The 24,844-nt window shown below is 39.7% G+C and overlaps 1 protein-coding gene across 2 annotated transcripts in view; it reads right to left on the bottom strand.

Moving 5' to 3' along the window:
- Positions 1-8,477: 8,477 nt before the first annotated feature.
- The window catches only part of MIPOL1 (mirror-image polydactyly 1), a 192,089-nt gene continuing 175,722 nt past the window's right edge, over positions 8,478-24,844 (bottom strand). For both annotated transcript variants that reach the window (XM_042790920.1, XM_033008656.2), the window contains exon 13: positions 8,478-14,157. In XM_042790920.1, coding sequence (XP_042646854.1) covers positions 14,091-14,157 — 67 coding nt within the window. In that variant the 3' untranslated portion in view covers positions 8,478-14,090. The remainder of the gene's footprint in view (positions 14,158-24,844) is intronic.

Raw genomic sequence — 24,844 nt, 5'->3', positions numbered from 1 at the left:
AAAAGAAAAAAAAAAAAGGAAAAAAAGTTGGATCAGCTTCTTCTCAAAGCAAACTTCATAGAATTTGTTTTGCAACCTGTCCATTAGCAGTTTTCTGATTTAGAGCCAATGTTCCAGGGCACTGTAAGAAAGTGCAATAGATTCTGTGTCCTTCCAAAATCTGAAAACAGAAATGCGGTCTCTCCTGTGATAAGAGTTCCCCAAAGTGCAAGGGCAAAGGGGGCACACATTTAATGCTGGCTTTTCTTTGGTATGACAAGAGCTCTTGAAAGTCAAAGGGGAAATCTGTGGTCTTGATCCCATGAGATAGTATGAGTTTGCTATAGGAGAGTTCTTGGCTTTTAAAGGAGTCCACAGGACCCCTGCCCACACACTGCTCTCTGACTAGGGCTCTGCCATGCTCAGGGTCATTTGTCATCCCTGTGACTGATTTTGTCTTTTAAGATATGCGAGACATCAAAATATGTTATATGCCAGCACAAACTACCGTTTTCCCCTCAGTAATAAGACTTGACACATACACTGTACCTACTACAGAGCCACAAAAAGCAGCCTTTCTTTTCTCAGCTTTGTCTCTTTTTCCCTATCAAAATAAAATATTTTGCCCCAACAGTAAAATCAGGGTTCTTAATATCGACCCTCAGTAGCTTCTCATTACCATAAGAAGGCTGCAGCATGGACTTAAAAATGATTGTTTGGTGAGTCTTACATGGCTTTACAGTTCAAGGTAGCTGGGCTAGGTGTATTTCAACTGAAGCGTTAACATTCCTAGGAATACTTTGGTCAAAAACTACTGCTACTCCATGCCAGTCCACCTAAATAACACATTTCCTTTAAGTGTTGCAGAGCACACAGCTCTGATAGCATTGCTTAACCAAACAGCAGTGATTTAGGGTCCATCAGTGCCACAGCCGGTGATGGAACGCAGCTGTTGGAAGCTGAGTTACCAGCTGGATACCCCACTAGCTGTGAGGGGCACACACCACTGTCAGCTAGGGCAAAACTCAGGTGAATTCAGGGTTCAGCCTCACAGATGTGAAGTGCCTGCAAGCGAGGGCGGATGTTCAGCACTGGCATTCGGCTCTGCAGTTCTGCTCTTGTGATATCCTTCCTTACATCTTTGAGTCCTGCTTTTGACCTCCTCCTTCTTAACCAGCATCAGCGCAGTGTTTCTCACCCCCTTTTCATGATCAGTGCAGTATCACTTCCTACTCAGTGGCTGTCATCCCTCGCCGCCAGCCCTGCCCGCCTCTTGGCACTGCTCCCTGTCACGCTCATGCCAAGAACAGCCTCGCCCCCTTCCTGGGAGCGGAGCAATATTCCTGCCCAACAGATCTGCCCCCCCAAACCACTTCTTTCCATTCACATTCCACTAACCTCTACCCAGCCACTATTCTTACTATCCTTTGACTTAGCTCAAATTACAGTGTAATTAAACTCACCATGGAACACAACTAAACCAACAAGATTAACTACACAATCACTTCAGGGTTTTTTGTAGCAGCCTTGCGAGACATCTACCTGGCTTCAGCAATTTTACCTTCAAGATGGTTATGACAGGCATGTATTTCCTTCCACACTGGGCAAGATTCATGGTCCAGCAACAAAAATACAGGACACAGGCATCAGCATTAATGAAGCTCACTGAAATGAAGCTCACTGAAATGAACTTCCTAACTTTATTTTACCATGTTTCTTTCAGCTCACTCTTTCATTATTGTTTTCTGCCTCAGATAATACTCTGCCCGGTCTCTTCCACACCCAGAAAATTTTAGGGAGGAATGGACTACAACTACACATACTCCAAAGGGCTGTCTAGGACTCACACTGAGCATGAGGTCCTGGGGTGATGCTGTGCCTCAGAGAATGAGCATGGTCCTTGGAATCATGAAGGTACACAGTGAGGGCAGGGAGAGACCAGCTCCTTAGAGACCATGCCTGAGAGCAGGACAGGAGTGTTGTGTCCCAGTCAAGCATCTGCATGCCCAAGAATTAGAAATGCCTTACCGTCTGAGCAATACCTGGTAAGTTATATCAGAAACTCACCCTGTCCAGTTTATCCAAGAGAAGATTAATGATCTGTTCACGGTCCCCAGTTATCAAAATTGGGAAGGATTTAGGGTCGTAAATTGCTCTTTAAGTTTGCAGGAAAAAGAACTGTAAAGAGACTCGCTGGTCTGAAGTTTAAAGAAGACAAAGGCAGACTAGAAAACAAGTTCAATAACAGCAATAGATTCTCTGTGGAGTCCTTAGTCAGGGATCTGTAATTCTTCACATGTTTGTAGTTCCACCTGAAGGCCTGGGACTGGCTTTAGGTGTAACAGCCCAAGGGGTGCTTGAGTTAATGCGGTTCTGGTTGGTATCCAGCTTTCCTAGGGTGAGTGCACCACACCAGAAAAGCACCAGTAAATCAAGAAGGAGAAGCCTGCCATGTGGTTTTTATAGCATTCTATAGGTTTTCTCACCTTTACAATGCACAATAGCTTTTCAAGCCAAGGAAATATTTTTCTTTGGGTTGAACTGTACTGTATACAGGTATTATAATCACCATAAATTGACGTGATATCTAGCTAGATACATGTGTTGTATATAAATCACTTAGGTAAAAGAGTAACTGAATAGGAACTAAAGACATAATTTACAGGTTTTGCAAGCGGGGGGGATGGGGTGGGGTGGAAGGAGGGAACAGGACATGCCTATGACAGGTGGTGGTATATCTCCTACACATCCTGGGTCAAGAGGGTAATATGTGGTTCAGCCTGCCAGACCTTAGCTTGCTTTACTACTAGTGGAAAGTAACAGTCACAGCACCTAGTTAGACACCTGCCGCAGGTGGTTTTAGATGAGCCGTAAGAAGATAAAATGTCAATAGCACTGAAAAAAAACCCCCCCGACTTTTAATGAGATCGTAGGTAGCAGGTCACTCGATAACAATGGTCGGCTCTACAGGAAATGAGGCTGTGTGAGGGTCAAGCTCTGGATGAAACACCTCGTAACATGTAACGTTAGTCATTCGCAGACCAGATTTCAATGACTCGGAAATTTCAAGGATAATGCCATTACTGAAAATCAGGGTGGATAGTTACAACAGAAAGTTGTGGATTTGCTGTATAGGACTATTGAGAACAGTCCTGTGGGATTTCACAAAAACACACACTGATGAAAGCGTATTTTCTTCAGGCACAGTCAGTTCAGTCTTACTCTAGTGGCTGTTTGAGCTCTGGGGAAATAAAGTTATCATGAGCAGACAAGAAAAATTTGGAGGAAGCAGGGCATTTAGCTTCTTGAAAAGCAATTGAGCTGAGTTTCTCCATTATGTGATCCATTATGTTTTGCTCTTATGAAGAGCAAAACAGTGAAGCTTTCTGGCCTTCGTTCCAGCACGTGTTATGGAAGTTGTTGCTGTGTTCAAATGTTTGATGCTGTAGTTGTGCAGGTATGAGCAATCCTTCTTGCTCTCCACAGATATTCCTGCACACCGGTAGCACAAGCCTTAGTCAAGCCTTTGTTTAACACAGAGCACAGGGTGAGTTTGCACATCTTTGTCCTTGCTTCTCCTGCACTTCAGGCTGTCAGGAGGTGAGCAAATTCTAATCCTAAAGTACTAGAAATGGGTGCAGTTAGTCCCATATGCAATGCCTTTGGGTCAGAGTGGGGGAAGCAGAGCCCAGCAGTGAGCCCTGCTCTGTGGAAAAGGCCAGGCAGACAGATGTCTCCAAAGAGGGAATTCCTGACACAGATTTCACTCATGATGCATCTATATTTGTGTTTTGTTTGTGTTAGGGGAGCATTTTAAAAGCCACTCTCCCAGCTGGCTCCACTTTCTGTGCTTCGGTTTGTGTCCCAGAGCAGTCTCAATGCACTCAGAATCCCGCATAAATGACAAGAAAATGAGAGATGTGCTTCTACTGCCCGCTACCAGGCAGCCCAGTCCAGGGACTACTGTGGAGCTAGACCTAAATGCACAGCAGTTGGCCGTGGGGGGCTCCATGCTCTAGAGAACTGCTTCTTCTGCACTGCCTGACCTGGTAATCTAGGCTTAGTCTCAGCTCTTCCAGCAGAGATGTAGCCATGCCCTGAGCACAGCCCTGGTTCAGGCACCTGTGATGTGTTCCTCACGCTAGCAAGGAGGTGCAGAGACACCGAATATAGTCCAACAAACAGATTCTGTAAATGGCTTAGCTGAGATTGGATTGTCTGGATAAAACAGAGGTGAATTCATGCATGGGCAGGCATTAGTTGTTGTCAAGGGTGGGAATAGTATTAAATACTTGCTTCCCGTCCTGTATTAGACACAGAGGTCAGTGGTTCCCTGTCTGCTGGGACCACATGGGCAGATGGTATCTCAAGACCCTACAAGGATCTGCAAAGCACGGTCACCCTCCACCCTTCCACCCTCCCTTTCTGTCTTGACCTCTCCTTCCCCACTTGACTCACCAGCACGCACAGTACCACCCTTCTTGGCCACAGCTGGTCTGATCGATATTTATTTGGCTGGCTTTTATGGGGACCTGCTGAATTAAGGAAGAACTTACCTCAGTGTAGGAGAGGTCTGGGCCCAAGTGGTTTGAAAGGCCAAGTGAGCATCTCTACCTTGGCAGTGCACGTGTGTGCACCAGACGAGAAATCCTGCACCTCCAGGGAAGGGGGAACATGGGTCATCCAGTCAGCAGAAGGCATGACTGCCTACATTGTGCTGCTGCTGAACCTCGGTTACTGCACAAAACGCAGCTGCTCCCACAGGAAAATATCCCTTGGGGGAATAGTCAGTCCCCAAGACCACATTAACCTTTCTGAGCCCCATTCCCTATGACAGATCCCCTAAAAATCCACTCACTTTTACTGTCTTGTCCCTGTATCTTTGGATGGCCTGAAATTCCACGGGTTCTCATTTCCTTCTCCAAGGGAGCCCCTCTCCCTTCCACACAGCTGAACATCACTGCAATTGGCAAGAGGGAAAAATAAAATACATTAGGATGGTACAATTCAATTTTGTTGACGCTCCTGGGAAGCTGTAACCAGTTCCAGAGATTTTTAACACGGTCCAGCAGCCAAACATTAGTCTATAAAGCAGTTCAGCAGGGATATTATTTTTCTTAAAGACTACAAAATTCCTTCTGTACATATAAAATTTGTTGCTGATATGGTTTTATAGCTTGACTTAAAGCAACTACTGAGCAAATAAAGGCACATTAAAATTTAAGCCACCAAATTACAAATTTGCTATAGACATGGCCCTTACTATTATTCATACAGTGGTAACTCATTATCCTGGAGTAATAATGGAGACAGCCCAGAATGAATCCCTGGGAGCTGTAAATTATCAAGGACCAAATCTTCCAGATGTTCCCCGTGGTCACCAGTCTGGCCCACTGAAAAGGCTGCAGTCCCTCAAGTTGTTTGCCATTGCCTTCCTACACAGAGCTGCCACACACCCGACCAGCCAGCTCAGCACTGCCTAAGCCAGCTAAACACATCAGTAGGGTTAACCAAGCCCCGCTCATTTTCTACTCACTTGGACAGAATAAGCCATGACTTCCTAAGCCAGAGAGTGGGAGCCATTAGAAATGGGATAAAGAGCTGTGGATGGCTAGAAGTGGCATTTCACGAGTACACCTGAGCCAGAATAGTGCTCTGACATCTGGGAGCGGCGGTAAGATCTGCCTGGAAAATCCTCAGTCTCCTTCAGTCAATTCTAATCAGGCCTAGAGTGAAGAAATGCAACATGCAGTCAAATGTTCATATAGGCATTTCTTTTACCAATTTAGGGGTAAAGTACTATTATTATTAATTTTCCTTTTAAATGTGTGCTGAGATTTATTGATGAAAATTGTAGAAGGGATCAGATCTTACTAAATATAATTCAATATTTACTAGTTTGATATCATAACTTTTTGTGTCATAGTTATACCAAGAAAGCCTTAGCGATAGGAGAATTGCCATTTCTATTGCTCAACCTGTGAGAAGTAGAAGGGACAATGCCAATTTTCATACTGATTATACAGTGACTAAACCTGCTAAATGTTAAACAGAAATGTTGTTTTATTGAAATTTAGAACCAAGGTAGCTTGCCCTATCAAACAAGAATTTAATGAAAAAACTGAACACAACCAAATTTCAAAAAATTTCCTAGCCTTAAGCTCACACACCAACTTTAACCTTAGTGAGATACTTGCTTTCAAATATTACAACAGATGTATCTTGCTTTGACTTCTGTGAAGATTTCAAGACTTCTATGTATAAGCAAAGCAAAGTATTTCTGTCACTCACTGTAACAACTTTTCCTCCTTTTCTACAACTGAAGCAGGCAAAGCTTCCACGCAAATGTGTTTTTAGATTTCACCCAATTCCTTTTTGCTGTTCCGTTAAAAGTTTAATTTCTATCTTGCACTTTCTCTGCTATGCTGCTTTAGCAACAACACGGCAGTCGAGGTGTCCTGATTTGTGCCTACCTCGTCTAAGGGGAGGAAGAGTCCCAGTCAAAGCTATGATTTATCTACACCTTTCTTAGTTTGATGATTTGAGCTCATAACCCTAGGCCCAAAATGTTCGATATGGTGCTTTGGATCCCCTTGGCTCCATATCTATACCCTATATCATGGATACATCCTATACCACCCTACATTTTTGGACTGTGAGGGTGAGGGTAATGTCCCCAGCAGTGAGAATATGGTTGAGCGGTTGAGCTGGTCAGCCATACCACAGTGATAGATTGAAGCATTTCATTTTCTGCACTGCCATTTAAAAACTGATATAACTGATATAAAAAATGCCATAACTGATTACAGTCCTAATCTTTATCTATTTGTGTGTCTCCATCTCTTGCTTAACCCTACTGCTACTGTTTAGTAACCATCATCTGTTAATATTGATGTTCTCCATGCACTGGTAGAATGTTAGAGGTGAGAGAGAAAATATTCCCTTTATAAAGTGGAAGAAACAAAGATGATAATTTTATATAGCCTGTTAAACCACCAAATGGTGTGATAATAGTGCTATGAGCATGTTTTGATGGAGACTTTCTGCTGTTTGCTATTCTATTTATAGCCTAGTACTTTCACAGAGGCTTCATCTGAGTTGAGTTTGTTCTCTGAATGAGTTAAATATCCAAGTGAAGAAATAAATTAATTTTTTGAAAATCCGATTCTTACTTACAGATATTTGCTTCTAAGCAAGATTTCAACTTCTAAATTTATATCTGTATTAGCTTAGACACCAGTAGCCTCCTTTCTCATTGACTGATTTTTGAAAACAGTTTACCTCTTTGGTCACAAAAAAATTTTGTGACATAGTGGCACTACATCAGTGAAAGGCAAATACTAATGAATGAAGTCCTGAGGCTTCAGACAATGAGTTAGAGTAGTACCAAAGCAGTTTTTCAATTTTGTATCTTTTTTTTTTTTTTTTTTCTTTATAATTTTGGTGCTGGAATTAGTTCTGCCAATACCTATTTCATGAACAAATATCCCATAGTTACCATCATTTAAATTCTTTGGGAAACCATTATCTTTTTCAATTTTATGTGAAATACAGTGTGCATATTCATGTGTGGGCATTAATCATTGCAAATTCATTGCATATTCTGCAAGGGCTATCATAACCTTGCTTTAGCACAGCCACTGGGAAGCAGTTGTGGCCAATTCTATCAGGTATATTGTTATTTTACAATATGACAACGGATCTGCTTCTATCAAGTTCAAAAGCCATTCAAATAATGATGAACTTCGGTGAATGTGACACTGCATGGACTTTTGGACCAAGGTAACTGTGGAGGGAACATGCCAAACTCCTCCTGATGACAGCTTCTCAGAAAGGAGTGTGACCCTCTGCAGCTGGCGACTGGGCAACACACCAAAGCACGTGCACAATTGTAACGGTGCGCTCCAGGGTTCCTGCAGGTTTTAAATAAAATATGGTGGTTTCAATTTATACATTATCAACTCTTTAAGCTTCAGTACAAGTTTCAGGTTAAAACTGTGGGGAAAATAAGTGTTTTTTTGTGTTTTTTTTGTTTTTTTGTTTTTTTGTTTTTTTGTTTTGTTTTGTTTTAATTAGACTAAATGTTGCCTCTGCCCCTCCCTTCTGCCAAGGGGAGGAAAAGAAAACCAACTTCAGGTCAGAGACAGCTTTTCTCTTTCCTTAAACTATTCTATTTTATCAGTTCAATACACATTTTCAACCTGTTTTCTTTATTGCCTGGCCCTGCACTCGTCATCAGGTTTAGTACTTACTCATCACAGTACATAGTATGTCTAACAGTAAAGCACCGCAGGATTTGGCTACTATTCCTGTATTTGACTAATTTTACAACCAAGTCTTGGCTAACCAACATGAAGGCCTAAATTCTGAAAACACTTCTGGCTTTGCATTTCTGATGTTTTATTTGAATAGTTACCAGGTAAATGTTACCTTAAAATTGATTAACTTAATGACAATATTTTACAATTAACAATAAAAAACCACACTCCAAACCCAACTCTTTTTGCAGACTATTTTAATAAAGGGATTATAAAATACAAAAGAGAGAGAGACAGGTAACCCGAGATGCAATTTTGGAATGCAAACTTCTAGTTCAAATGTGCAAGCTCGAACTTAACAAATGTTTAAAATATTTGAGTTTTTCAAATGGTGCCAAAATAAACCATGTCTTTTCTAAAGACTACATATTTAGCTAGGCACTGGCAATGTAAATCTTTCAACCATTTCAAGTATTTGTTTAAAAGCCTCCCAGAACACATGTGCTCCCAACAAAACTGAAGAATGAAATGTTTAGACCACTGAAGCTCAACAGCTGACTTATAATCAACCTAATATGAGAACACCACTTTGGTTTTTTGGACTTGTGAATACATTTTATTTACCAATGCATGAGAAGAACAAACAGAGAAAGTCCAGTTCTGCGGACCTGATGTGAAATGTTACAGCGGTAAGAGTCAGTACGTGTAACGCTGCGGTCATAGCAAGCACAGCATCAGAGAAACCGCCTGTCAGTGATTTCATGTGCCTCATAGTTTATTCTTGCACGGGAGGAAAATTTTCTGGGATACAAATTAAAAAGAAAAAACCCAACAGACCTAACATCCTTCATCTGAAATTATTCTAAATGAAGAAAATAAAGGCACAGAGAAATCCTGACATTTAGGTAGCAAGTTCATTTGTGTATGTGGATTAAACATGAAACAACTCTTCATCACCTGATAAGAATATTTATAAAGCCATTTAATTTGACAATTAAGGTATCTTGTAAAATGTCCTGTGATCTGGAATAAATAAATAAATAAATGTGCCTATGACAACATACTGACATTACTAAACTATTTCAATATGATGGCTTATTTATAAAAGCAGTTTTAATATTCCCCTACATTAATGATTAACTAATGGATCTTACTTTCTTGTGAATATATTTAAAGAGGAATCAAACTGACTTCATCTACAGGATTCCACTAACAAGACTGAACTGGCTCTGAACTTTTCAAATATCAGCAGTTTTCCCAACACTAGTACAGAAAACCATGCCACCAGTTTTGGGCTGTGGGCTGAATGAAAAACAGTACTAAATGACTAAAGGTCCACAGTTCTTTTCTGTTAAACTTGATTTGTCACAATATTGTTAATTAGTGAAGGCTTAGGGAAGGCTTACTATGAATATAATTACAGTACTGAAAAGCATTAATAACACTCTTATCCCGAGCCAACATGATGCTATTTACATATTTTACCATGGCACATACCAGAAATGGCTCTCAATGCATAACGTGCTGCAGGACTATCAAGAGAAACACACAAAATCTCACAGGGAAAGGACGTTTCTAAGTATCTCAGTGCTCTTCAAGACAGCAGGGACTCTAGTTTGACCAGTAATTACAACCGTCACCATAAGCATTGCCTATGGTGAACCACCTTTCATCATGAACTGCTGTTCCATCGGGAGGCAAATGAATTGCTACTCCTGGTACATAATCTGATGCAATCTCATCCTTCTCTCATAAATCAGGACAGAAGTGACAATTGCATGTCTGCTGTATAGGGGCAGGCTTCTTTTCACTTTCAGAGCTCTGCACAGACATCAATCAGTTCTTAATGAATAAACTATACAATAAAAGCCAATTAACCCACGTTATCATTATCGCCTATTTCTACTTGCCAGACCAGAATTCCTGCCCTCCTTACACTGAAAGGCAAAACTCAGACTGGGTTCAATGGGCCCAGAAATTCACCCGAGGGCACTATAGGCTGGGCCTGCATTATGGGACCTGTGTGACTTTTGCTGTTCACTTCAGCTGGTGAAGAAGAGAAAGTGTTTTGACGTTAGCCACACAGATGCTTTTGCAAACCCCCAAGGAGCCCAGGCACCTCTTCAGGGGCTGCATACCTTTTATGACTGTCACTAAGGGATTTGTCAAAGACCACACACCAGGTTGTTAGCAAGGAAGAGTGAGAACCCAACCATTTCTGAATCTTCACCTCTCAGCACAGTAAACTTCCCAAGCTCGTTTTCAAAGAAGACAAACATTTCTAGCTGAATTTTAAAAATCAACACTTAATTTAATTATGATTCAAAGTAATTTGTCTACACGATGATAAAACCCCCTAACTAAAAATTTCACTGAATTTCAGGCTACTGAAGACATAAGACAGACTCAGGAAATATTTTTTCATCTTAGGTACAATGTGTAAAAAGGAAAATTATGAAGCAAAATTACCACTTAATTTTACTGAATAAAGTATTACCCACAACCAGATGTATCTGACATCAAGCCTGCTAGATGGCTTTTGCCTGACTGATCCTACTTTCCCAAACAAAACCGGTGGACACAAGAGGCTGGAGGTCAAACAGTCTTGCTGTATGAAGCCTGAACTCACAAGATTATTTGCTCAGAGGCAGAAAGACTTGGGGGAAGGTGAGAAGCTCTTGATACTCCTAGGGGAAGGAGGAACTTAGCACATTCATGCATGGAAAACAAACCCTGATTTAGTAAACTTGCATTTCTAAACTAGCAAACAAGCTTCCTCATCAAAGCTGCCAAGGAGTAAGAGGGAAGATCTTTAAATTGAAAAATAAGTAGTTCAAAGTTAGAGTCAAACAATGGGTAAGAATAAATGTAACATTGTCATAGTGAAGGCAAGTTACCTTATTGTCCTATAGGGATCTTTGTTCCACAGTCCATGTTGTTTGCTTTAACTAAGAAATCACCTTGAAAACGGGGTTAATTTGGAGACGGTCATCTTTCATATTACCATATTCAGCACGGAGATGCTGATGATACCATGTGACTGTGAGTAGTAAAGATGAGCTGTGAGAAGAGATGGAATAGGAGCTCACGGTCACCAGGAAATGCATACTAAAACAACAGATGACATTCAATACCCATAAATGTGAAGTTATGCATTCAGAAAACAGTTCTGTCCTCATACACCCTATGATGAACTCTGAGCTGAATATCACAACTGAGCAATGAGAACTAGAGTTGTTATTATTATTATTATTATTACAGAAATATTAATTCCAAGAAAGCAAATCCAATGTTAAAAATGATTACAAATAGCATAGAGAATAAAACTGACAACATAATTATGACAACTGTTAAAGTCACAATTTATCTGTATCTTGAATATCAGGCACAAATCTGGTTGTATCTCAGTAAAAACAATGCAGATCTTGAAAAGAAATAGATTAGTATGACAAGGCCAATTAAAAACATGAGACAGATTCTTTACAAGAGACTAGGGGCTCCCTCTGGAAAAGAGATGGTGGGGGAAGGATGCCAAATATGTAAAATCACAAGGGACATGGAAACAATATGAACATGGAATGGTTGTTCACTGTTTCTCGAATACAAAAACTAGGTGGTAGCAAATTAATAGAGCTTGTTCATAACAAAGAGAAGGAACTGTTTCTTCACTCAAGCATCGTTAACTGCATAAGTCCTCATGAGAGGAATGAGTAGATATTAAAAGTTTAAATGGATTCAAAACCAGGCCATGAAAAAATGCTGCTAAGTACAAAGATACCACCTCTGGCTCAAAAAGCCCCTAAACAACAAATTGCTGAGAGACTATTTGGGAGAAATGTCAAGAGTGCTGGCCTGACTTTATACCCTTTCCTAGGCATCTTCTACCAGTTATTGCCAAAGGCAGCCTTTGGGCTAGCTGGACTTTGGTCTAGCACAGTACAGTAGTCCTTACATTTTTATCTTTAATCTTTAGAGCAGAAATAGTTCAACAGCACTGACAGCTCAGGGGATCTCGTCTTTCACCTGGCACCCTGAAGCTCAATGAGACCATCAGGAAAAAGAGCAGTTGAGTCACCCAAGCTCTGGACAGCAGCACACAGGAGATGGTGAGGGGGCTGGGAGCTGGAGGGTGGCAGTCCTCTGGTCTGGAAGCATTAAACTTTCTTCCTACTGAATAGGTGTTGGGGAGAGACTCCAGACTCACTGGCTATCTTAGGATTGACCAAAGGTCAAAAAGGAGCACTTCAGAAATTTCTAGAAGTGAGTTGGGTAAATTTGGCTTGGAGGAATGCTACTCATCTCCCTGCAAGGGGTTAGGTTTGGTTGACTGAAACTAGGAGGAGCTTAGGTCTGCAGATGATTAAAGTTTAACATGGAAGTGCTTGAAAGGAAGAACAGGCATTGAAATGTCTCCTTCTATCCAAAATTAAAATTTCGTTTTCTTCAGTAAGACTGTCCTATCATGATACCTCTACAAGCAAACATTAAGATGGAAGACAGCATAACAACGTTAAACACAAAGCAGAGTAGCCAAGCGGAAGCCTTAGGAGCTACATCCACCCTACCTGAGCTGGCTGGTCCTAGGAGTAGCTTAAAGCCCACCATGCTCCTGAGATTCATTCCTGAATTTGGGCTGTTAGGAGATTAGAGCTGCCTTCTTCAGTAGGTTTATACGAACACTGATCTGACTTTTCTGCTCACCTTTGGTCATATGACAAAGACATACTAAATACAGGGAGATGTTTGGGTCACAAATAAAACTCTAGGTCCAACTCTCCTGTATCTGTAAGGTCTATAATGTCTGTGTACCTCAAATTTTTCTCCTCACCCCTCAATTTCTCCCCTCTCTGTGGAATCAGCCTTTGAGTTAGTCCTAGGGCACTTCAGGAGTACACAAAGCAGAGGGTTGGCAATCTGGTCTCAAACCCAACCTGGATGGTACTCCTGCACTGCAGAGCAATCAGAAGTCTAGAAGAAGCAGACAAAAAGTCTTGTAGGAAATGGGTGAGGGACCTCCCTTATACTGAAAAGGAGTATTTTGACTCCATAAGGTGGTTTCTGAATATTTGAGAGATTTTCCCTCATAGGAAAGGACAGAGAAGTGACTAAAAACAATACAAGAAACCTTCCCCACTGTCTGAGATACTGTACAATGTCACAAGGCTTTCATGTTGCAAATTATGAAGCTGTACCTCCAGTGAAACCTAACTGTATATTTGTTTTTAACATACGCTCAAAATGCCATGTACTAGCAGTAGCTATTCAACCTATACATGCATCCTTTCCTTAGATGTAGCCACAGTCACTAGCTGCAATTCAACGGGCTATGAGCAAGGAGGAAAAAAATCTCCAATATACTAGCTAGAGATATTTCTTGAATGTGAACCTACTTTATCAATTAATATATTTAACATACAAATACTGGACTGTTTGCAGTCTCACAAATAACATAAGGGATTTAAATTTTGAAACTGCTTTGCAGGATTTTGCACCTGAAGACTGCAGTATTTGAAAACATGATCAAGCTGTGTCTTGCAGCAGACTATAGTCTAGTAACACTGAGAGGACAGACTGTTAAAATAAGCATCTACATAATTTTTCACAGTACACAGTGCCACAATGCATCTGCTTAAAAACAAATACATGTTTGCAGTGAAACATTTCAACAAATCACAGAACTCAGCAGCAAAGTAGTTAAACATTTATGATTTGATTTTATCTCAGCTTGGAATGTCGCTGGAGTGTCCCACTTCTAACAACTGTTTGCTAAGTTAAGGCTTTAGTGTTTACACAGTGCTGAATGAAGCAGCCTGGTCACCAGATGTGAATGCTTCCTTAGACTAGAGCTTTCAATCAGATCACGGTCCTAATGGTCCCTGCTCCAACCTTCTTCCTCAGGACGTCCACCAGCCTTTCCAACCTGAGAGGGGGCAGGGGAGAGGGAGAGGAGAGAAAAAAACAAGGAAGCTAACGTTAGGAATGTTCTGGCTGAAAGAGACAGTGTTTGCACTGAACCAAGCTGTCCTGGTGGTGGTCATGCTCAGGAACAAAGCACTACTGTAAAAGACAGACATTAAGGGAAAATGCAGACAACTTACGGAAAACTTTTTAACCTACAACCCAACCCATCTGCAGTCAGTGATATATATCAACTCACTTTTCTTTTGTAGTATATGTAGGATCTGAGGTCCCTGTAAGGCATTAACACAAAACCCTGTGCAGCAATCCTGTGGCACATATACACTTTGGTGTAAGCAGGACATTCAATTCTTGCATGTTTTAAGATATGAGTGGTCCATGGCTCTTGTCAAATGTAACACTTAGCTGTTGTTTCCCCTTAAAAAATACCCTGCCCATTCTCCAACGGATACTTTTATTGTCCAGTTTATAAATTTATGCCTAAACCATCATGTGTTTTATGTCAAAAACTTTTTCAAAATACTCAACAAACCAAGTTTCTGAGGATGTGGATGATGATATTTTAAAGGTGGTCTGTATGATTATTATGTCAACACAACTACAGAAAAATTGACAGTCTAAATAAGTAGAACAGAGGATCACATAATCCTTTCTTAGCTTTAAGGCACAGGCTATAATCATGTTATAGCATCTTACTGGCTTAATTTGGTCTTTCCTTTTGTTAAAGTATGTAGGCAAATGCAAAAGGCTAAATTTGTTCAGAGTTTTCCATTTGCACACGTTTATCTTCAGCACTCCAGTAATCATGCATTCAAGCTATTTCTTCAATTTATCTGTATTCTATGAAATCCTTCAATAAAAGCTCTCCCACAAATAAACTAACTATATAAAAGCAGACAATGTGTGTAGTAGAACACTCTTAGACCCATACCCAACATATTATACACACAACTTCCATAATGGGTATAAAGAGTTGCAGGTTCAAATAGCTGTATTCACGGTTGCAAAGGTGACCATTTTTTCTTATCTGAAAAGACAGTTTGTTTGTTTGTTTTAATATATTACACAACATGAGGAATACAGATAAGAAATAAAAATAACAGCTTTATCAAAACTGCAAAATTCATTTATCTCATGGATGTATTAGTAACTTCAGTGCAGGAAAGCTAGTTAACACATCTTGGATTTATTGCCACAAGTCATGACTAACGCGCCCAGTACGTATTGAAACACTCTTGTTTTCCAGGAACCACCAAGCACCATGAAGCTACACCTTTCATTGTACTCACCAGGTGACTTAATTCCTGAAATGAGATTAAGAATTCACCACCCTAATGTAATTATCAGACACCAGCAAACGTATGTGGAATGTAATTCACTCTAAAGGAGTGAAAGCACAGGTGAAAAACTGCTTAGCTACTCCTCTCTCTTCAGTTTTCCAAGTATTGCTTCTATTTTTTAACCAACTAGTGCATTTTTCCTGTTTTTGTAACATACAACCACTGCACTGCCTTGTCTTTCTGAAGGCAGCACCCAGTCATAACTCAGTGCAGACAGTCCATGCAAGTATAAAGTCAGGGCTTTCACAAATTATTTGCTCCTGAAAGTTTTCTCACAGTAGATAAATCAATGTTTTCTGGCTTCTAAGGGTTTTAACTGTGCTACTCATAGGTCATAGTTTCCTCAGCCTCTTTTACTGAGAAGTTTCCCTGTTAAATCAGATGTTAGTACATGTGGAATTTCAGAAAGCAACGGCAGATCAGTCCTTACTTAACAGCATATGTGTTCAGAAGCACTGCAGCTTTCTCAGCCTCTGCAACTATCACTGGAGGTCTCTCTCTCTCAAGCTAGCACCCTCTCTAATGTGCTTCAGAGACATAAAGCACAGGAGAAACATTGAAAACTGTCTGGATAGACAGAAGGTTTGGGCTGCAAATTGTTTTCTGGGAGTCAGAAGAATAGTAAAATCTGAGATCATGGCTTATTTAAATCACTGTTCAGTTAAAAAGAAATACTCCATGGCCTATACAAGTGGGGGAAAAATTACTTCAATAATTGAGGTTTCTTTTGGGGAGACATAGGTCGGAGGTCACTGCTTACACACTGTCCTGCAATTGGGCTTAGATGTGCACCACTCTGTGACCAAGCAATGACACTGCACACCAGAGCAGAACAAGTTAGCAAAGAGCTGCCCATGTTTGAAGAGAAATACCACTGGGATGAAAGTAGCTGTCTTCTGTTTAACCTTGAAACTGTCAGGCTTCATTGAAAATAATGAGGCTTAACAATCATAGCTTCTGCTTTTCAAATGAATGATGACTGAAAACATCAAAATGAGGTATCCTGCACCAAATACAAACCGTGTAGGGCTTATTTGCCTTTTGTTTCAGTCATGTGTGGATTTGCAAATTTATTTATTCTTTATTAGAAGAAAGAAAAAAAAAAAGCAGCAGGGGATTAAGAAACCATACCTTTGAAAGAGATTTAAACAATAACGTAAAAGAGAAACTGTAACAGCTATTTATAAGATAAAATAACAGAGGGCAAAATTCACCCCTACACAGACACAAGACCCAATATACTACAGAAATCCCACTTAAGCCTACAAAATAATGCCATGGGCTGAATCAGTGGTTAATAACTCTTGATACAGGCCTCAGGGGGCTTTTCGGAATGATAATCCTGGACTCTTTGTTCATCAAGGGCCCAACTCTGCCATCCCGACTCACACTTAGAAACATTTTTCTTTGTGAGTAATAAAAGGCAGCTAACAAGGCTGTTTGTGTCAATGAGGTACTACCTGCAAGGGATGAGGGTGGCAGAATCGCCTCTTGTCAATAAGGTGGGATGCTGCAAACAGCTCCTTTTGGAGGCTGAGCATTTTAATCTGAGCTAAACTGAAGGAATAGTCTTATACCTCAATATCAAAGGTAACTTAAATATCTAAACAGGTGAATGGGAGGTGCTGGGAACTTCCCTAAAAGTCTCAGTGTTTGTAGAGTTTTATTCAAAATACGGAAGACACTGACCTGAAGAAAGCAACTTATATTACATTGAGCAATCACGATATATCTGCCAGTATAACATCACCATACTTAACTGAAAGCAGTATTGAGTATGTTTGACTGTATCCTAAGACACAGATGTAACAATGACATTTGTCTTTTTGCTTGTGAAGGAAGCAGTCCTCACAGTGTAAATTAAATGTGCAATATGACACTTGAGACGTAAGTGCGGACACTCACTGAATTTGCATCTCATGAAGCAACCAAACAAGTAATTCAGGAAGTATATGGGCTCGTATTTTAGGTCAGAAAGAATAATCATATGGTGGGCAACTCTGATGCAGTGCTGAAGGTCCAAATGTGCAAGGGCAGACAGACACCTTTAGGAATGTTCAACAAAGCTTCTTAAGGTCTCACTCCTCATTCTCACAGATTTCAATTTCTTGTTTAGAGATTATGGAGTATCCCACTAGGTAACGGTCACTATTTCTTGGTACTTAAATAATTCTAGAAAATCTGTCCCTTAACAAATAAATTCTTTTAGCAAATGACACTTTAGCATCCTCTACACAATTACTGTATGTGTGCATGCAAAATAACTACAAAATCACATATAAAATACAGGAACAAACTACGTATTGAGATGAAGAGGTACAAGTTTGGTTTTATTTATACTGACTCGCACATATCCAAAGTAAAAAAGTTCTGTGTTTTTTGGGACAGATGGAATTTGCATCCATGAAAAGCACAAAGATGAGCACTAGAAATATTCTTTATCTACACTACCTACTTCTGTAATGCTCATCTCAGTGCTTCCATGAAATGGAAAAATAAAAAAAGCCCCACATAGTAAAGGGACATCTGGTCCATCACCGTGAAGAGTCTTGAATTGCAGAGGCCTAATGCCTCCTCAATACAACTTTGGAATTAAGCAGGTGAATCTGTGTTTTAATACAGAAATAAAAAGATTTTCCTTGAGGGGCTTGCTGCTATGATATTACCAGTTTGTATACATGCTTTTAAAAGTGTTGCTAAGCTTTAAGAAGGTCCTCCTATCCAGAGGAAGGATACCTAAACAAGAACGCTGCTAGGTATGTCTTTCACAAGACAAATTCGCAACCATTCTCAATCCCTCTTCCAGCTATTTTAAATAGTGTTCTCTTATCACTTATGCATATACCTGACAAAATGCATGTATGGAGTGTAAGTTGTTATATGGAGTGTTCTTACATAGCTCCTGAACTTTTTGACAATCTGCTTTGATTTTTAGCAAAGCCTTCCAGAGCTTTACTCCCTTGAGTATAAATAATTTTGGTTTTAGAATCAGTCTCCATAAAGCAGACTTAATATCCTTACTGACAGAGTAGTTTGTTCTGGAAGCCCAGAAGCTGGATGTATAATTGCAAAAATGTTACCTACTGGTCCCTACTGCTGACTCTTATGCGCATCTTTGGCTTGTTCTCCTCTTCCACATATTCTGCTGAAGAAGTCTAGCTCTAAACTATAGTATGGGATCAGCAAAAACTCTGCAACTGCGTAAATCCACATAGATCAGTACATCCTCCCACACTGCTCCATCTCGGGCCAAAGAAACTCAGCCCAAAGGAGAGCAGCGCCCTTTATCCACAAGTTCTGAATATGACAGAGTTATACAGTCACAGGGTGATCTTCCAGGGCATCATGCCCCAGAAATAGCCCAAATGGATACTGAACTGAAGGAAAAGGGCATCCCGCAAGTAGTCTATGTCCTAATCTGCAAAGCAATATATAGACTAGCCGAAAACAATAGCTTCTACCTGCAGATGGAGGAGTTAAGCGATAAAAACAAAACCCTCCTGGATTTTGAAATGCTATATAAAGGCTTATAAACCTAAACTATAACCCTTGGTTATCTTTCCAGTAGATAAGATTAGGCTCAGGCTATGAAGATGGCCTTACTTGCGTGATTCCTGGCTTCTTGTGGAATGTGTTTTGCTAACACTGATTCCCTTTAGAAACCAAGCATTTGAAAATATATTAGGTAAATAAAATGCACTGGAAAAAAGCATTATAAGCAGTTTAGCAATAGAGCTCAGTGAATGACTGTTTGGTGAGTGGTCATACAAACAAATTCACTTAATTTAATCTCAGAATAAAAGAAACTGCTTTCCTTTCCCTCTCCTTTCTTCATTCTTCCTCTTGGATATATTTCATCGAATCCTAAATGGAGTACTCATTTTCAGGCATTTTCTGTAAAAGTCGAGGAAACAAATGACACAGAGAAGAGAGGCTGCTGTGATATTAGTCTTGCCCAGAAACCAGTTACTCGGATAGGATCATTTACTCAAGAGGGTAGAGGAAACTTGTGCAGCTCTATTATCTGTATGAGGGAACTGGACCCCAGCTGCTTCCCTCTCAAGGGAGTAGTACTGAGCTAACACTGGCTGCTGAGGTGGCTTGTCCTCACTTTCAAATGTTGAGGCTGCTCCAAATGAATAAAATGTACAAATATTCATTGGATCAAAGCCTGGAATGTATGACTTCACAGTGAGTTGCCTATCTACCATGCTACAGAGGCACTGCCCTCCTACCTCTGGATGGTTCAGTGAATCTCTAATTATTCTTATTCCTCAATTCAGGTATTATTTTTGCCACCTCAAAAGTCTACCTTGTGAACAATAATAATTTTTGATTGACTCACTAAAAAACATTGCTGGTTGCATTTAATGGTCAGTCTGTAACAATTCCTTCATAAATCATCATAGTGATAAAGCGTACATGCAGATCAGATGCACCAGGCTGCCTCTCTCTGCTTAACAAAGTTCTGACTGCATCTTTTGGATTGGAGACTGAGTGTCTTTCTAAACGACACGCTGGAGTTCAGCAATGGTTTTGAACCTGATGCAGGAATTGCTGAGTAAAATTCGGTGCCCTGTGTTAGACAGGTGGCTGGACTGACTGGTATTAATGGTCCTTTCTGGTCTTAAAACACAAGCCTTAGAGACTGATTTAGCAGCATCAGCGAGCTCTAAACTGTGGTAGACCACAGTGTTGAATCTAATCACTCCAGGCACCGCCACCAATTCCTGCCTGCCCAACTCTGTTTGTAATGTCACTCCAAAAAGTATGTTCCATTAAACTTACAGGCCTTAAATTTGGCAGGGCAAACCATTCTGCCTCTGAAAAGCACTGTCACAAAACAAGCATTCCTATTAAATCCCTTTCAGCGTCTTCTCAACCCAAAAGAGTAATTCTGTATATGATTAAACTTAGAAGTAAATACAGCCAGTTGGGCTCCTGACAGCAGACATATTTCAAAATAAACCTGGCTTACACAGGCCTTGGCTAAAATATTAAGCCTTTATCTGTGGTCCACAATAACTAATCTTGTCAAATTGTTTGCTCTCTACCTTCTGTTTGGAAGATTATGAGCTAGCTCACCATTACTATTCACCTTGTGCCATCACTAGCAGCAGGAAAAGTGAGTGGTAAACACGGTCTATTTTGATAGCATTTCACCCTACTTTGCATTGATGTAGATTGCTACACAGTACAGGATAATACAAAATCAGGACTTTATATCTATGCTGGATTTAATGCCACCTTGTGAAAGGTATCACTCCTCTGCTTTCTCAGGATGGCATACACTGATTGCCTAAAACAAATGAGTTTATGAGAAAGAAAAATAAATCCTGAAACAACTATGCCGTAACCTCATCTGTATTTCAGTACACTGAGATCCACAACACGCTTATCATATAGACCAGGATCTTAGTATTGGATGGACCATTCACACAGGAGCATGTGGCTGATATTAAAGAGTTAACAAATTAACAATAATTGAAATAAAGGGTATATTGACATATTTAAGGCCAAATGACACTCATCAGATTATTTAATCAGATCACAGAATTTCACCTAATTACTCCATCTTGAGTCCAATGGTTTATATACCAATTTTATGCAAAGTTTATTACTTCTATTTGTGCAAGAAAAACCTTTTCTATACCTCCTTCTATAAGCTTGAATTACTTTTAGCACTGACAGTTACTGTATCCATGCATTTGGTGTCACACCTATTCTCTTTTTTTAGGAGAAATCTTGACATTGAAACCTACTCCTTACAGTGACAAGATTTCTACAAAGTTTGTGCCAAAATGAGTAGGCAAAGGTCTCCTGGATTTTCTTGCCAAATATTTCCTGGAAGTCTCTGCCATCTGCTCAGGAAAAGCTAGCAGTTTTACCTCATGTTCATACATTTTCCCCATAGAAAGCATTCTCCCATAGTATTTATTCATTTGAAGAGGGAGAAATATTACTTCCTATCAACTCCCAATGAACACTAGTCCTGCCCTTCGGTAATGATGTTTGGTGTTATTAGAACGTCACAAATCACAGGCAAACTTGTTCTGTCTCTGAACTGTTTCCCACCTTCTTCTTGAGAACAATAAAATCTCAGAAAAGCAAATACTCTTTGCTTTGAATGCTCACACCATGCAGGTATGGTCAGAACTTTTGAGTGTTTAAAAGGCAAAATGGCATACAGAGAAGTTAAATGACTTGCTGAAGCTCAATGAACCAAGAAAACTGAAAAGCCCCACATGTTTAATTTTATGTATAAGTAGTCTTGAGCTGAACTGTGGTCCTCATATGCACAAAAGAAAAAAAAAAAATGATCCTGCAGATTTAGAGCCTAAAATTGCTGAATACTGAGCCCTTCTCTCTCAGCTTCTCAATTTGTGCCCTGAACCATGACAGCTGGTAACAACTAACCAGTTTTCTTATTCTATATCCAGCTGAGATGTATTTCAGGAGATGGAAAAAGGACCTACCTTTTAGAGGCTTTTGGTTTGTTCTAAATCCCTCTTCAGGAATATTTAAAAGCATTGTCAAAAATCGATTATCTAAACCAAACAGTATTTCAAACCTGCTCAAACTGAACAGTTAGACAGGATTCCTCAGGGGAAGAACGTTCAGGATGCAGGACAGCAGACTGATATACATTTACGGATCTGTAGAGAATGGGGTTACTAAGAGAATCTAAACTTTAGAAGTATCAATCTGAAACCACCACATTACACCTTTCTGTATGTTTCAAACAATTCTTCCTTGTAAGGCCAGGTGTGAACCTCTCAGCTGCCTATTCTAAGCCAGTCTATCCTCTTTTGGGCATGTTCTAGTCAAGTCTTATTTACAATGAGTTTGTAAAATGGCAAATACTGATGTACTACTCAGGCTGTTTCCCAAGTACATCCCATCAAAGCACAGTTTTGGTAGACTCCTCTTGATATCATAAACAATAAAGACAACATGAGCTTTTTTTCTTGATTCCACAAATATTTTACAAAACCCAATGCAGACTTGCTGGCTCTAGGTAGCTCTCAATTATGTTCTACCTCCCTGAGGTGGTTCTACCCTCATGACCAAGAGTAATTTGGAGCTTGTGGAGAGAAAATTCCTTCTTATAAACCATCATAAAAATCCATCCACTTTAGATTAAAAATAATACTTTTTTACATAGGTTTGATGTATTTCAATAGCTTTGCCTTCCTAGCATAACTGATGTGATATTGCCCAAGCTGGAATGACTTCTACATCACTGAGAGATTAAGTAATGATGGGAATGGGTTTGAATGTAAGAGGAAGACATTTAATTAAGCTCCCACTTGTGATAAATCCCTCCTAATGGGCACAGACTAGTAGGTGAACTCCCCACCCTTCTGGTGCTGTGCCCACAGACTTCTGGTTTCAGGGCGACTCACACTTAGTCATACTTCTAAAAAGTATTTCTAGAAAAAATAAGAGCTGTCTTCCCTCAGTAGCAGACTAACAAAAATTCCATGGATGAAACATCCTCCTCCTCTTAATGTTTGTAATATATTATAGATAGACCAGCATGAAGCTTTTCTATTATGGTGATGTTGCAGTGGGGTCCCCTATGCAGAGATAAAACCAGAAAAGATGCCTAACTGATAATTTACACACAAAAAAAGGGGTCTTAAAATACCAGTTGAGACAGCATTTCAGACCAAAGTGTCTTCGGCACATACATAGTGCTCCTTAAAATACTTCATAGGTTTTTTACTAAGTTATCAGCCATTTAAGGCCATTAAGGTAAAAACAAGCCTTCCCCTTCTAACCTTCAGAAACCTCTCTCCAGTAGCCAGCAGACAGACTGTCTCCAACTGTCTTCTGCACCATTCTATCAAGACAATTCACATGAGATTTTTTTTCTCTGGTCTTCTGGGCCTATTTTGCTCCATGCTCCTGCCATCTGACTGGGAATGGATGAGCTCCTCCTCCTGCACCTGGGAGATGAGTGAATTCCCAAGCAAGGATGTCTCAGGACAGAAGCAGTGGACTTTCAGCTCATTTTGAGGACAGCTTTAATTCTTCTGAATTGGTGAGCCTGCAGACTCGGGCCTTGGTGGCAATTCTTCCTGGTGGTGACATGAATGGGACTTATTGTAGGAGAAAAACTTTTTAATTTCTGCTCATGAAAGCACAAAAATTTGGCTTTACATCAAGAGTCACAAAATTCTTCAAAAGCAATCTGAGATTTGTGAAACACCTTTTGTGTTGAGTTCATCACTTAGATATCCCTTTTATCAGATGTAGATGTGTATCTTACATCCTTTAAATAATTTATGATTACCTTATCAAAGACTGAGGTGATAGAAATGGATATGAGACAGATACAGCGCTAAATACAGTAATCTTATTATACACTTCTCTAATACCTGCACTGTTTTCCATTCAAAGGCTGCATTCTGATACTTTCTACGGGCAAAAATTCCATAATCTGAAGCTGAAATGATAAAATTTCATCCTAAAGATTTATGCCTTCCAACAACTCGGTGTTTAGATCTATATCCTTATACCCATATCACATGCAGCAAAAATGTAGAACAGGAAAGCTGAGCAACTTGCCAATGAAACATCAGTGGCAATGATGGGGTTAAAGCTGTTGTTAGCTCTCATTAATACAACCGATGTTGCCTTTCTACAAAATCTCGTTAAAAAAATTAAAAGCCTTGTGTAAAAATCTGGCTATTAAATAATGACTCAGTATTAGATTAGAAACATGAACCGTAATTTTTTCTTCAGAAAACTAGCCCCTGCTTCAGTAAAGGTACACTTAATTTTAAGCAGTGGAAAAATTTAAGTTATTTCAAGTTTGCTTAAAGTGAAATACCTTGCTGGCATAGTCAGCTATTTCTATTTGTTGCTGTAAAGAACTGTTCCAGCAATTCTGCAAAAGATTATACGTAATTCAGAAGCTTCAGAAAGTCTGGGCTTTCTTTTTGAGCTTCTGCACATACATTTACAGTATTCAATCTTTTGCATATGTTAAGAAACAGTATGAGTATTAACAGAAAGAACCACAAATTTATTTTTATTCCTTCAGCCAAGCCACAAATAAATGACTCTTGCAAACAAACCAAATACTATTTAGTAACGGCAATGTAAATGCCATGGACTTATTTTATTTGGATATAAAATATGAAAGTAAATGATTATTTGCTATGACACTCATTTTATTGTCTTGGAAAAAAAAGCAAGTCTGAGAAAAAGTTTTCTTGCTGTTCTTCAAGGAGCACTCAATCTGCTCTTCCAATTTATTTAATAATTTGTCATAGAATAGTTAACTATAAGCTTACAAATACTGTGTCAGCATGCTTCTTCCTATTGGGCAAACAACTT

Source organism: Tyto alba, unplaced genomic scaffold, assembly GCF_018691265.1.
Source record: "Tyto alba isolate M040663 unplaced genomic scaffold, T.alba_DEE_v4.0 Super-Scaffold_18, whole genome shotgun sequence".
Lineage (NCBI taxonomy): Eukaryota > Metazoa > Chordata > Aves > Strigiformes > Tytonidae > Tyto > Tyto alba.
This window is presented reverse-complemented; position numbering and strand designations above follow the sequence as displayed.